Source organism: Garra rufa, chromosome 10 (genome assembly GCF_049309525.1).
Source record: "Garra rufa chromosome 10, GarRuf1.0, whole genome shotgun sequence".
Classification (NCBI taxonomy): domain Eukaryota; kingdom Metazoa; phylum Chordata; class Actinopteri; order Cypriniformes; family Cyprinidae; genus Garra; species Garra rufa.
This window is the reverse complement of record NC_133370.1, coordinates 27245394-27261013: the sequence shown is the minus strand read 5'-3', so window position 1 is coordinate 27261013 and position 15620 is coordinate 27245394. Positions and strand designations below refer to the sequence as shown.

Sequence of the window (15620 nt, the reverse complement as noted above, 5' to 3'; positions counted from 1 at the left end):
TTTTATACCGTCCGGATCATCTATGCAGCTCAACTACTCAACCTCTTACACACTGTGATTGCAACATTTATTAAAATGACACAATATGTCACTTGCCTCATTTCTAGAGGAGATGTGACACAAAACCGTTCAGGCATTGTTTCTGATCTCACTGAACAGAACACTACTGTTAATTTTTTATTTAAAATACCATAATGTAAATCATTATGGTCCTACAACTTCTTTGCCTTTTGTGTTTGTGAAGATCAGAAACGTTTGAAGGAAAAAATAGAAAAACATACAGCAAACAAAACAATACCAAACCTTGTAAATGTCAGACATACTGTACATCACTCCTCGTTCAATATTAATCATCTAATGACCGCTTTTGCAATGACATTGTGTTTACAAGACACACTGTGTGCTGCCAACTCGCTTACATTGTTAATAGTGGCTCTGATACACATCAGCAACTCTTATTGTGTGAACCAAGGTCACTCCACTCCAGTCCCTGTTCCAGGGATAAGGCACAAGGGTTTTGCTACATCTGGTTGCAACTTGTGCCGGTAATGCTGTTAATAGCTGTTAACTAGTTTGTAATCTTTCTGTATCTCTGCCCCCACCTGCAACATCTGAAATAAAAAAACTAGTAAGAGTCCTAAATTACTGTTGTTAGAACTAGTTTAATCTTTCATGAACAAACAAAATGGCATGGTGTTTATTGTAATGGAAAAAGACTAGAATAACCATTTGAAATCAAATCGATATTGTGTAGATAATGAGAGTAAAAAAAAAAAAAGGTAATAAATGATTAGAATAGCCATTTGAGATCAAAGCGATATTGTGTAGATATGAGTTTAAAAAAAAAAAAAAAACTTTGCTGAACTATTTGCAATAAAGTGCTGTCATTAATGAAGTGAATAACCTGAAATGAACGGACAGCAGTAAAGTTAGTTTAGTAAATCTAAATCTCCATGAGAGCTCGGATCTCATCTATCCGAGACTGTTTTCGTTCCTGTGGCGTTTTCACTCCGAAAGCTTTGTCCACAAGCTCCTGCTTCTTCTTTTGAATCTCCACCATGTTCTCCTCCACAGAGTCTTTCACAATAAACTAAATGCAACCAGAGAGAGGAAAGAGTCATCAATTGCAAACTTCCTGTCTTGAAAGGCCAACCACTGTAATCAAACAATACATAATTTGCTGTCGGTCTAAAAATCGAAATGTGCCAAAGTAAATGTCACTCTTTTGTGAGAACATTCCTTTTTGATTGAAAGTTGAATGTAGATTGTGACAATTTAAAACATTTCTTAAGAGTAAATCCAACCTTACAGTTGGTCCTCAGTAAACTAGACAATATTCATTTTTATTACAATAGCACTATGATAAAAGAGAACTGCTGGGAATCTGTGAATGCTGCTATCACTTAGTAGCCATGTTTCCATTCATGTATTTTTATGGAAATTTTCAGATATTGCATTTTTTTTTTTTAAATGATGGAAATTGAGAGGAATGGAAACGCATCAAATCTTAATGCACATTTAAAAATTTGTGCTTAATTGTCCCTTCACAAAGATCCATCCCCCTTCGTTACTGTTGCTAAAACTAACAATGCACTAACAGACAAGACAGAGCAGGTTGATTTAGGTATGAAACAGTTTCAGCTTTTAAATTTTGTCACTTAAGAAATTGAAATGATAAATACCGCTTTGTGGCTTTTTAATGCGTTGTGACAGATCACTATATTCCCTTAGATCAGTTGACACATGAAGCTGTCTTCTTTTCTTATTTACTTAGAATAGTTCACTTCCAGAATTAAAATTTACAGATAATGTACTCACCCGTTGTCATCCAAGTTGTTTATGCCTTTCTTTCTTCAGTCGGAAAAAAATTTTTTTTTGAGGAAAACATTTCAGGAATTATCATCATATTGTGTATTTCAATAGTGCCTGCAAGTTTGAACGTCCAAAATGCAGTTTAAATACAGCTTGAAAAAGGTGTACATGACCCCAGTCGAGGAATAAGGGTCTTATCTAGCAAAACAATCAGTCATACTTTTTAACCTCAAATGCTTGTCATGTCTAGCTCTGCCATGTGCTTGTGTACTCTGCGTGATCCAGGTCAATACAGTTGGGGTTTGTCGAAAAACTCCCATCTCATTTTCTCCTCCAACTTTAAAATCGTCCAACATCGCTGCAGAAGTACCGACCCAGTGTTTACAAAGTAAACATGCAAAGAAGTTCAAATGGCCTTTACAAAAAAGGTAAAACAGCGAAGTAGGAGGAGAAACTTTTTTTTTTAAATTTATGCTTTTAGAAAATTACTGATCATTTCACTAGATAAGACCCTTATTCCTTAGAGCCCATTGAAACTGCATTTTGGACGTTCAAACTCGCAGGCACCACTGAAGTCCACTATATAAAGATAATTCTTGAAATGTTTTCTTCAAAAAACAATTTCTTTATGAAGAAAGAAAGACATTAACATCTTGGATGACAACGGGGTGAGTATATTATCTGTGAATTCTTGTTCTGGAAGTGAGCTACTCCTTTAAAGCACAAAATGAACAAGAAAGAATATGAATGGTATACACATGGTATTTTAATCGAAGAAAGACATACATTTTTCCACTGACGTTAATCTACTGTCCTGTCTGATTTGTTTGTCAGACAAAAATGGCAGATTCTGCGATTGGTTAGATCACCTGTCAGTCAATTGACTCTTTGCAAACAGCTTCACGGACAGGCGATCTGAACAAACATAATCCGTCATTTCATTTTGTCAGACAAAAAAAAACAGACGGAGTAGATTAACTTCGGTGGACTTAAACTTCAAAAACTGTAAGTACTGACATCTTTCCGCAGTAGAAATATAATGCATCCTGATGTTCATTCTGTGCTTAGAGTAAATAAAAGTTGGTCGGTTCATGTGTCGATTAATCTGATTAGGCAATGGAGTCACGACACATTAAAGATCCACAAAATGGTATTTATTGTTTGAATTTCTTAAGAAAATGACAAGATTTTAAAGTTGAGACCTTGTTTCATACCAGAAGCAACCAGCTCTGTCTTGTCTGTCAGTTTTCTCTTTGTATGTATTTTTCATTGTGTGAGAACATGTATTGTGAGAGCATATTTTATTGGACATCGCAACAGTAACCAATGAGTTTTTGCAAAGAGTCAGTTGATGTGGATAATTTTTAGATCTGAAAAGAAAACACAAACTACAAAGGAAGTGCATTTGTCTAATAATTTCCTTGATGCACAAGGAAAAACTCATGTGGCATTGCCTCCACGAATCATGTGATTGGATAACAGAATGAACCAGCAGATCGATCTGCAGAAACATAATTATTATTTTGGGCTAGTTTCCCAGGAAGTTATGGTTTTGTTCTCTTGAATACACGAGATGGAAACAGTGCTTTATTTAGTTTGAGTGTATTGTATATGATTGTAGTATTACTGACAGTTTCTTCCTTAGCACTTCCGGTTGGCAAGTGTTTGGGATTTCTGAATCTTTGTAATTTTGGCAGCAGCAATCTGATCATTCCTTTTTCTCTCAGATAAGGTTGTTATGCCAAGGTAGTTCATTTTTAAGTTTGACCTCGCAATTGTGGATAGAAACATAGCTACTGTCACATTAAATGCTAATGAATTTCAGTCAATTACTGGTTTCATGACAGTTACACTTATCCACCTTATTTTTCATTGCACAAATAAGCCTGTGGGTGAGATTTCCGGTTTGTTAGCCACAATAGGGAAATGATGAGAAGAATAATGATGTGCAGTAAACGGTAAAACTGTTTGCACTACAAACCACTGTGTTCATAATTAATACATTAATAACTACATCAGAAGACAAACCAATTTGCAATATAAATCAGCAAAACAAGCAAAAAAATTGCTTTTGTACAGCTAAAATAGCTGGATGCAGATGAGACCGGAAGCCAGAACCAACGGACCGTGCCCACTCTTATAGAGAAAAATAAGGTGGATATAACTGAAAAATGTTTAAATTGTTAGTTGACCCAAAAATAAAAATCATTATCACCAAAGATATTTTTAAGTCAATGGTCACCAAAATTGTTTGGTCATGAGTTAATAAGGAAGCCATTAATATCGTATTGTGTAACATTTGTCGGCACTGTTTTACCACTCAGAAAAATGTCAGACGCGTAATAATAGCCATTGGGATCAGCCGCTAACATTCCTCTGAGTGCCTGCCATGGCGTAAATCAAAGACTGTACCTTAGTGATCACCACATCTCTGGTCTGGCCCAGTCTATGACACCTGTCAACACACTGATCCTCTGCTGCAGGATTCCAGGCCTGAACAAACAGTAGAAAACAAACAAACAAATGAGCTCTTTTTTTCCTATTGTAGATGCATACACACTGAATCAAACAATAACATTATCGCCACCTAGTGGCAGACACTAGCCTGGGAGAATTTAACTCACTGGATCCATCATGTAAACATGTGAAGCAGACGTCAGATTAAGCCCAACCCCTCCAGCTTTGAGTGACAGTAACATGATGGTGGGACTTCCTGGAGAAGAGTCTTGAAAATCCTGAATGGCCTTGGATCTGGCCTTCTGAGCCATCGAGCCATCCAATCGTGTGAAAGAGAAACCATATTCCCTGCAGACAGCAACAGTATCAGCACACTGAACCACTAATGGTTATTTCTTTGGGTATGTGGTACAGTCTGTAGTTTCAAGAATGAAAACTACCTCAAGGGAACCTCTATAAGATCCATAAACCTGGTAAACTGAGAAACCACAAGGCTCTTCACAGTTGGGTCTTCATTGCGCAGCTTCAACAGGTTGCTCATCAAAGCATCCACCTGGATTAAGAAAAGCACTTATTGTAAACTTTATTATGGCTTCTCATCACTAAAACTAAAATCTCCTTAGCCTCTAGAAACTAAAAAAGTGTCACAATGTCACCTATCTCACAAAGTATTTAGTATTAAAGCTGATGTTTTTAAATGCTTTTATGAAACCATTTTCTACATTTTTGTTATATATATATATATATACTCGAGGTTGTCTAGATGAAGGCCAAAGGGATAACCTTTGTTAGTCATTCCAAATTTGTGATTTCTCAAATATTGCAGGTGTACAATGACACTAATTCAATCAAGCCTCCCCCCAAAAGGATGGTTGTCCATGTAAGAAATGCACGAGAAGACAGGATAATGCAGAGACTCTCAATGGGGAATTGGTTCAGCACTGCAGCTGGAATTGCTTGCCAATTGAAAATCTCTAGAAAATCCAATCCTTGGCGAGAAAGTTATGCCTAAGAAACCCACTACGGTTACAAACTATGGAAGAGAGTAGAAGAGTGGTCCAAGATCACATCAGCACATTGTGAGAAACTAGTGATGTTCTGTGGCCACAGATGTGCTAAAGTCATTCAAAGCAAGGGCTTCTACACTTCCTACTAATTTCTGACAACTGTAACAATCCAAGATTTGTGTTACAGTGATAACTGTTCTCTAATTCGGATCACTGTTTTCACAAATCTTTGATAAATACAAAAGAGCAACATCCATGTCTTTGAGTTTTATCCAATATCAGAATGACCCACCCGTAACAGTCACATTGGGTGAAAACGTGCATAATATCTATAAATGTTTAAGCTACTTTGGAACTTGATCGCCAGTTCTCTCCAGTGGCTGGTCCAGCCTCCGTTTCATCACCAGGATACTCCACCAGCTCTTTGGTCTTGATCTGAGCACGACACAGGGGACATCTGGCCTGCTCCTGTACGACAGGAACACACAATATCCTGAAATCCAATACCGAAGTCTTCAGGATATCTCTGAGATACTCAAACAATGCTGACCTTCTCTGAATGGATGACCTCACAGATGCAGGGTCTGCAGTACACATGAGCACAGTAGGTGATGACAGGCTGACGTAAGGAGTCTAGACAGATGGCACACTCCTCGTCTGAGCCAGAGTTGAGCACCAATGTGATCTTATTGATGAGACGCTCCCGCAGCTCACTAGGCGTCCCAGGATCATCTAACACACATCCAAAACATTTGTTTAAACAAAGACACACAACACAATCATTTCATGGAATAAAATTTATATTAATCAGTGACTGTTTCATCTCTAATTTATACCTCCCCCTGTGTGTTTTCCCACAAGACTGGGGTGACAGCAGTATTGCCTCAGACGAACCAGGATGGCCAAGACATCAGCATAGTTTGTCATGATGGTTCCCTCTTCGAAATACCTGAAAAGTCCAGTTGTTTCAGTTTTTTTGTTCTTTGTGTAATATTGGTGCTCTTCAAAGTAAGCAAAAGCACGCCCACCTGCCAATGATCTTCCTGCCATCTTTCCTGACCTGTTCATACTCCTCCCTCTCCTCCTCAGACAGAGTCACATGCTGCACAAACACTCTCCGTTCAGGTAACTGTACCACCATCCGCCCAGCCACTTTACTTTTCTTAGTGCGCCTCAATGTAATGCCCTTTACCAGCGCTTGCAAGTTTCTGAAAACACATTTACAGTAGGGTGATATCAGGCAAATTGAGCCATCAGGTAAAATGGCCCGTTTGAGTGTCTTATCTCTTTAACTTGCAGTTAACTTTTAAAATTTCAAACTGTTGCCATAACAGTACTTGACATTTAGCAAAAGATTTTATTGGTCTGAGGTTGCTAAGGGTGGAGGGACAATGCCTCATTTTGAGACCGCGCCAGAAAAATTAACTCATGTCTTGATGACCTCTGTCAGATAAAATGCAGATTTTGATATATAAAAAAGCATTTTAGTTACTGGCCCAATTTACCTGAATTTGCAAATATAAAATGAGCCATTAATTTCAGTTAAAATGGGTTTGAGTGTCTTACCTCTTTTCTTTGAAATTCTTTGCAGTCATTGGCTGTTAACTTTTAAACTGTTGCCATAACACTACTTATTGTAATTGTTAATTTTTGTCATTAAATTTATGTTTTATTGATTAAATTGATGTTCTAATGTAATTTAAATGCAATGTTTTAATTTCTAAATTATACAAATTAAATATAATTAAATGGGTTTTATCAGAAATGTCTCTATTTGACTTTACAGTTTGACTGGCCCATTTTTGCTGATCAGTCTGCCCATTTTACCTAAACACTGCTATCTAAAAAATCTGAGGCAGCTGTTTCAAAGCCTGTAGGGCCTGAAGAATTATATTTTATTACATCAATTCAACACAAAAATATTAAAAACAGCCTTTACTAATCATAAGAACACATGTCATACATGGGTTTTTTGTGTCCCAAGCGATTAACCTAAAAAAAAGTGGCCCAATTTACCTGATATCACCCTATATGGTTAAAAATGTAAAGAATGTGATTTGGGACGCAGATATTGCTAACATACTTAAGTCCAACTTTGTCGCCCATGGTCACAGGTCTCTGAATGATTCTGTTCCACCACTCCTTCACATCGAAAGGCTTCAGTTTTAGGAAGGACAGCAGCATGTAGAGATCCTTGAGGGAGTTCTGAATGGGGGTTCCTGAAGGTAAAAAATGACCATGATTGGTATCTAGATGGACTTCATGGGCATTGAAATTAATAATCAGTTCTGTTGGTACAATTTAAAGGCAAAACATCACATAAATGAGCAATCCAGGACTGAGACTTTAACAAAGTAATCAACATACCAGATAGGATCCACCTGCGTTCTGACTGCAGATCCAGTACAGCTTTGCTCTGAAGAGCGTTAGGGTTTCTGACGACGTGACCCTCGTCCAGCACCACCCTCAGCCACTTCACTTTATGCAGAGGACTGTTGGATTTGTTCTGCAGGGGGTTAAAATAGTTTATTTCACTATCTATCCAAAGCTTTTACAGAGTGTCTATTTACACTAGGAGCAAACAACCCGTCTTGTTGACAAAAGCTATTTACACAAACTCTGCCAACCATTGTCTAGCTTTACAAAAAAATTACACAAGAAATGAAGCGAGTAACTAGGACAGTGTTGAGAAGAGTGGGGTTGGACAGTGGATTTGGCTTTTAAATGTTCACCCGAAACTGAACATTCTATTATTAATTACTCACCTTCATGCCATTCCAAACCTGTCAGACCTTTGTTCATCGTCGGAAGACAAATAAAGATATTTTTGATGAAATCCAAGGTCTTTTTTTGACCCTGCATAGACAGCAATGTAATTTCCATGTTCAAGGGCCAGAAAGGTAGTAAGGACATTGTTAAAATAGTCTCTGTGACAGAAGCCAGCATTGTGAATTAGCACTGTTCCATGTTTGCAAGAAAATAAATAAAGTTATATATAATTATTCTAAATAAAGTCGTTATTTTTGTTTTCTTTGCACACAAAAGTATTTTCATAGCTTCATTAAATTATGGTTGAACCACTGATGGGCTATTTTAATGATGTCCTTACTACCTTTCTGGGCCTTGAACATGTCAGTTGCTGTCTATGCAGGGTCAAAAAAGCTCTCGCTTTATATTTAAATTATCTTAATTTGTATTCCGAGATGAACAAAGGTCTTATGAGTTCAGAATGACATGGGAGTGAGTAATTAATGACAGAATTTACATTTTTTGGTAAACTATCCCTTTAATGCAACTGACACAAGTTTAAATCAGACGTTTTCCAATCCTCATCTTCTTCCTTTTCCCATTGCATATCTGCTTGGAGAGGTGTTTATTTCAAATAAACATGAAGACAATATTTAAAATATGAAACATAATAGACATAATGGATAAATAGCATCTATTTTTATAATTTTAGGGCAGTTTCCTCCAGCATTTTGTAAAGACAATAGGGCTGCAATGATAAATTGATGCATAGCAATTCGTGGATTGATTCTGATATTTTCAGAATGCATCACAATTCTCTCTAGAATCGATTCTGAGCTTAAATTTTAACAGCAGATGGCAGTCTTATCTAGTTTTAACCACACACTCAAATGCTCAGGAAGAAGAGCGCCTGTGTGTTCGTCTGTGTCATTTAAACGCACCTCAGGCTTTTATGACGCGAGATTAAATGTAAACACCACACTATTGTTTTAGGTTTAAATGTGCGTAAGGAATTAGGAGCAGACAAAGTATGGCTGTTTCTAAAGCATGCAGTGCCATCTGCTGTTAAAAACTAAGCTCTGAATCGATTAGAGAGAGAATCGTGAAGCATTCGGAAAATCTTAGAAACAATGTGCAAAAACACTGTAGCAGCAAAAATAGTATGAGACTGTGTTTTAAATCCACCCACCCCATAATCTGATGAAAGCACATTGTATGTTGTGAGAACCACATCTTGATCCGACAGAAGTTTAACAGATCGACTGCGCTCTGCACCATAGTACAGGTACACCTTTAATGTGACATCAGCTCGGATATGCTGCTCAAACTGGTCCTGGTTGGATATAAAGTATAAACAAGTATTATGAGTTAATGATTTTATAAAATGTTTGAAGAAACTGTTTTTATGAGCAGATTTTAAACACTCACCAGCCAGTTGCTTAGGACAGACAGAGGACATACAATCAAAGTGGCTCTGGCCCCTGAGCCCACACCGACTCCAGATGGAACTTTACCTGTGCCTATAACTCACACAGATTGATTGCTGTAAAACTCTTTCATACTGTAATGAACAAACTAAAGAAACGGTCAAAGTTACACCCACCAGAACTCTTCTTGGCACTCTTTTTTGTAGGCGCAGCTTGTGAGGAACTGCACTCTAGAGCGGCAGCAAAGTCCACATCATCCAGCAGAACTACTCCTGGGAATGAAAGTATATCTAACACTAAAGAAAGTCTGCATTTCGGTTTACCTGAGAAATTAACAAACAGGAAGTAAGGGTACCTTTCTTGGCGTTGGCAGACTTTTTAGCAGGTTGTTTTGAGGTTTTTGCTATAAGAAACACAAACAAGCAAGATACAAAAATCAAAATCGATGATTATTAGTATCATTTGCATTAATGCATTAGACATTTCTATGCAAAGCGACAGTACTGTTCAAAAGTTTATGACTCCTGAAAGATCACGTGACGCTGAAGACTGGAGTAATGATGCTGAAAATTCAGCTTTACCATCAGAAGAATGAATTACATTTTAAAATATATTACAATAGCTAAAATAAATTCAGCTAAAAGATATTTTTTGAATCTTACAGACCTCAAACGTTCTAACTATCGTGTATATTGCATCAAGACTCAAAAGAAACCAACCTTTCTTCTGAGGAACTTCTTCCTCAATGGTGTCAACACTGATGCCATCAGCATGCAGTCTTTTCAATTGGGATGAACTCACTGGTTCATGACATTCTTCAAAGTCTACATACATAAAAATACAGTTGAGGGAGAAAGTTTACATATACCTTGCCGAATCTGCAAAATGTTAATTATTTTACCAAAATAAGAGGGATCCTACAAAATCCATGTTATTTTTTTTATTTAGTGCTGACCTGAATAAGATATTTCACATAAAAGATATTTACATATAATCCACAAGAGAAAATAATAGTTGAATTTATAAAAATGACCCCGTTCAAAAGTTTACATACACTTGATTCTTAATACTGTGTTGTTACCTGAATGATCCACAGCTGTTTTTTTTTTTTTTTTTTTTTTTGTTTACTGATACTTGTTAATGATTTCTTGTTTGTCCTGAACTGTTAAACTGCCCACTGTTCTCCAGAAAAATCCTTCAGGTTCGATAAATTTTTTAGGTTTTCAGCATTTTTGTGTATTTGAACCCTTTCCAACAAGTGACTGAATGATTTTGAAATTCATCTTTTCACATTGAGGACAACTGATGGACTCATGTGCAACTATTACAGAAGGTTAAAATGCTTACTGATGCTTCAGAAGGACGAAAACAATGCATTAAGAGCCAGGGGTTTAAATATTGAACAAAATGAAGATATATAAAAAAAAAATTTCTTTTGACAAAATATATTTTTTATTTAGTACTGCCCTTCAGAAGCTACAGAAGATACTTGCATGTTCCTCAGAAGACAAAATAAGTTAAATTTCCCTGATCTTCAATTCAAAAAGCTTTCACCCCAGTGAGCTTTTGAACATTCTGAAATAGTTCATATGAGTCCCTCAGTTGTCGTTTGTGTAAAAAGATGCATCTCAAAATTATAGACTCATTGTTGGAAAAAGTTAAAATACACAAAAATGCTGAAAAACCAAAAGAATTTGTGGAAACTAAAGGTTTTTTCTGAAGAACAGCGGGCAGTTTGACTTTTCAGGACAAACAAGGGGCTCATGAACAACTAGCTGTGGATCATTCAGGTAACAACACAGAAAAAAGAATCAAGGGGATGTAAACTTTTGAACAGGGTTATTTTTATAAATTTAACTATCGTTTTCTCTTGTGGACTATATGTAAATGTCTTATATGTGAAATATCTTATTCAGGTCAGTACTAAAAAAAACAAACAAACAAAAAAACATGCATTTTGTATGATTTCAGTTTTACAGAAAAAAATTTACCTTTTGAGGTTGATTTCTTTCTTGAACTTGAAGACATGGATGATCCTTCCTGAAAAGTGATATTTTTGATCTGATTATAATTAAAATCTGGCCACAGGACATGCAAGATCAGAGTTATTAATTAAATCCATTATTTAAACAAAACTAGATTTCTACACATGCATTATCTTTTTAAGAAATATTTCTGGATCTTACACATTGCTCCAGTGGCAGAGGTTTCCCATTGTGGAAATTAGAGACTATCAAGGCAATGGTGGTGAGGGTTTTGCCCTGAAACACAGTATAAATCTTCTGAGCACCAGTTGGGCTTTCCCAAGCACTAAAACAACAACATCAAATCTAAATTAATCTCACCAGCCCCATGTCATCAGCCAAAATCCCACCAAGCACTTTCTCTGGCCTTTCCTTCACAGCAAAGTTAGTGAGAACGTTAAAGTAGAAGCCACTCTTCTCTTCCCAGAATGGGGGCAGATCGTTGCTGTTCTCACGAGAGGTCATCCACGAGAGCGCCTGCTTTTGATGTGGGAGCAGGGAAGTGCACACCGCCTGTACAGACAGACATTAACGGAGACATCTGTAAGTGACTGATGGATGAGATTGACAGTAAAAAAACAGCTGTGTGCTCTTTTTGTGCTCTGACCTCTGCTGGCTCCATTTCTCTGGTTTTATCCTCCATTAAATCATCAAATAGCTTGTCAAAGGCATTTTTCAGCTGATATGATGGAACAAAAATAAAGTTTTATTAGCCAGTTCATTAAAATAATGCAAAAAGCATCAAGCATATAGATCAGTTGTTCTCAGCTGGTGTGTTGCAGCTCATAAACGGCAAGGACAAACAATGCTAAATGAAACTTTTCATGCATCATATCATACCATCCACAGTTTAGAAAGCAAAATAAATACTCCCATATTATTTGTTGCTGACGTCCACAGCTGTCAACAGCTGCTAGTGTAAAAAAAAAACTGCTGAGAAGCACTGATCTAGATTTTACCCTACAAAGGCATACCAGACAAAGAACAATAATTTATCTTGACGTCTTATAACTAACATCTGTCACATGAAGTTTACCTCTTCCACAGTCAAAGGAATGGCAGATATTTTTGAAGACAAACCAAGCAGATCTCTACCCAAAGATGTTTGTGCAGCGCCTCCTAAGATAATAAAATATCAAATCATATAAGCATTATGTGTTCACCAAAGAACATTCAGGAGCGAATATACAAATGAGTGAACCTTTGAACTCAGTGCCAAGTTTGAAACCATGGCGTCTCATCTGATTATGCACAGCTTCTCGGTTCTCCTCTTTGCCCCAGAATGTGAGGATTACAGGCATTGAAAATTTATTAGTCTCTCCATAGGGCACAACCCTGTTAGGGAGATAGTAATCTGTTGCAATCAATTTGCAATAAAAATAACATGCCCAACAAATTACAAATTTGTAGAAAAAACTACTGTACCCTTCCACCCTGGCCAAGTTGTTGTCCATAATGAAGGCCATTGGGGCTGCCAGCTCTTTCTTGATGTGCCCTACCTGACTTCCATACACATTGGCGACCATCACTGCATTTCGGTCATAGGGATTCTGTGGCTGCCTCACCAAGGCCACCATCTCTCCTCTATTGACCTACAGCACATGTCAAAATCAAACAATAGTATTGTTATTAAATGAGATTAAATCCATGATAGAATTATTCTATTTTGATTTAAACGCTAGAGGGCAATATACAATGTGTGCTGGGACAGGTGTCCACTTCCTGTTAGGTGATAAGTGCGTCAGAGGAATTAGGCGGGTAGAAATGGCGGGAGAAAATAGTTTATGCCGCATGTTGTACTGCAACACATGATACTGCATTCTTGTAAATTGTGTAATCTTCATTAAACAGGAACCTGATCCAAAGACACGTACACTACCAGTCAAAAGATTTTAAATGTTTTTTAAAGAATTATCTTTGGCTTAACACATCTGCATTTATTTGATCCAAAATACAACATAAGCAGTAAAATTGTGAAATATTTTTACTATTTAAAATAACTGCTTTTTTATTTAAATGTGTATCACAGTGTAATTAATTCCTGTGATCAAAGCTACATTTTCAGCATTATTACCAGTCTTCAGTGTCACATGATCCTTTGGAAATCATTCTAATCTGCCAATTTGCTGTTCAAGAAACATTTTTATTATGATTATCAATATTTAAAACAGTTCAGTATTTTTTTCAGGATTCTTTGATGAATAGAAAGATCCAAAGATCAGCATCTATCTGAAATAAGCAGTTTTTGTAACATGATAGAAATTATTATTATTTTATTTAGCAAGGATGCTTTAAATTAATCGAAAGTGATGATAAAGACATTTATAATGTTACAAAAGATTTCTATTTCGATAAATTCTCTTCTTTTGAACTTTCTATTCATCAAAGAAACTCTGAAAGCTGTTTTCAACATAAAAACAATAAATGTTTTTGAGCAGCAAATCAGAATATTAAAATGATTTCTAAAAGATCATTTGACTGGAGTAATGATGCTACAAATTCAGCTTTGAAATCACAGGAATAAATAAAATAGAAAACGGTTATTTTAAATAGTACAAATATTGCACAAATAGTACCAAATTTGACTGTTTCTGCTGCACTTTGAATCAAATAAATGCAGGCTTGTTGAGTAGAACAGACTTTTGACCTGTAGTGTAGCTTTGTGGAAAAGGCTTATTTTGTCTGATGAGTTAAATCATTTGAGTTTATATATACCAAATGCTCCCACAAGAATAGTAAACCTGAAATTTATGAAATTATGGGGACTGACCAGCAATCCCCAAGTGGGAATAAAATGAGTGAAAATAACAATATAAACATGTTTTCTGTAAGAGTTAGATTTAGGATTTGGGTTGGGTTAAAGGGATAGAAAATGTTGTTTGGTCAGTATAAAAACCAAAAAAAAGTATATGGAAAGGCTATGGAAACTGGTATGTATGCATGATCTCTACCGTTCCAGTGTAGTAACGCAGACCAACAACTGTGCCTTGAATTAATCCAAGATGTACATTCTCCTCTGGCAGGTCCTGCCCTGAATCCTCTGTTAAATTCGCTATTTCTTGGGTTAAGGTCATTGTGCTGCCCACATCCAGGAAATCTATGAATTCTGATGATGGATGACAGAATTAATATCAGGGGTGCCATCAATTCAACACATTGGGAGTAGAGTACTACAGTGTAGCAGGTTTTACTTTAGACTATAGCTGACTAAGGACAATTAATAACCATATTTATGTCTCAAATGAATTTGACAGCTGTTGTTTTTACCGTATCGCGGCGGGGCGCTGGTCGAGGGGTTGTGAGGATGAGCAGCATTCCCGGGATTGAGGTTTGTTGATTTGTTTGATGATAGCATGGCTGCGAATCAAAACATAAACACGAACCTTCACTGTGATACTTTGTCCTAATCAGAAAACAAGAAAAAGTCGTGCCAAATAAAATAAAGCAGTCAGTACGTTTAATTATATATTTTATAGTAGTTAATAGTAAAATACTTTATTTAAGTAGAATTAACTCTATTGCAACCAGCAAAGACGGATAAAGGTAAACTGTTTAACGTTAGCTGCAGGCCACACTCACCTCCCGAAACAAAGACTCCAGTACGATAGAAGTGTGCTTCAAACTGACCAAAATCCAAATGTTACATGAGCGATTACTGCTGTGTTATGCAGGTTTATTGCAGTCCATATGTCAAATCTTAGCCACAAGTTTCAGTGACGTATATCAGTGGCGCGAGTGTTTTGACTTTTGAAACAACACGCTTATTTGTTATTCGTCGGTTTCATGGCGGGTGGCATCAAAACTTACGGTGCATTATCACCACCTACTGTGTTGGAGTGTGGACCAGAGTTTTACCCATTACCATACACATACTCAAAAAAGATAATAATAATAATAGTAATAATAATACATACATACATACATACAAACAAACATACATATAGAACATTAAATTCTTTAAATTAGCTCAGTTAAGTTTCCCACAGTGCGACAGCCAACAACAAATTCAAGGAATATGTCACACTCAAAAAACGAAAATTGACTCACCTTCAGTCCATACAAGATGTAGATGAGTTTGTTTCTTTAAAAGAGCCGACTAGGAGACATTTAGAATAGCATAATTTTATCATAAGTGGATCCTCTGC

The 15620-nt window shown here is 36.6% G+C and overlaps 1 protein-coding gene across 1 annotated transcript; it reads right to left on the bottom strand.

The window, feature by feature from the left end:
• Positions 1 to 642: 642 nt before the first annotated feature.
• hltf (helicase-like transcription factor) lies at positions 643 to 15244 on the bottom strand. Its single transcript, XM_073848081.1, has 25 exons — positions 15055 to 15244; positions 14743 to 14832; positions 14427 to 14581; positions 12901 to 13067; positions 12677 to 12810; positions 12512 to 12594; positions 12083 to 12154; positions 11797 to 11988; positions 11638 to 11712; positions 11443 to 11491; positions 10171 to 10275; positions 9807 to 9854; positions 9628 to 9723; positions 9453 to 9544; positions 9214 to 9357; positions 7644 to 7782; positions 7360 to 7495; positions 6305 to 6484; positions 6113 to 6225; positions 5827 to 6008; positions 5625 to 5744; positions 4710 to 4822; positions 4437 to 4617; positions 4225 to 4305; positions 643 to 1090 (listed from the first exon to the last, which is right to left on the bottom strand). Exons 2-25 carry the CDS (start codon positions 14828 to 14830, stop codon positions 944 to 946), a joined length of 2892 nt encoding a protein of 963 aa, XP_073704182.1. The 5' UTR covers positions 14831 to 14832; positions 15055 to 15244; the 3' UTR covers positions 643 to 943.
• Positions 15245 to 15620: the final 376 nt, after the last annotated feature.

Coding starts and splice junctions, on each gene's coding strand:
- hltf (XM_073848081.1), bottom strand. CDS start 14,830: ATGCTATCATCAAACAAATCAACAAACCTCAATCCCGGGAATGCTGCT. Junction 9,358..9,452: donor CTGTCCTAAGCAACTGGCTG/GTGAGTGTTTAA, acceptor ATATCCAACCAG/GACCAGTTTGAGCAGCATAT. Junction 4,306..4,436: donor ATGTTTACATGATGGATCCA/GTGAGTTAAATT, acceptor CTGTTTGTTCAG/GCCTGGAATCCTGCAGCAGA.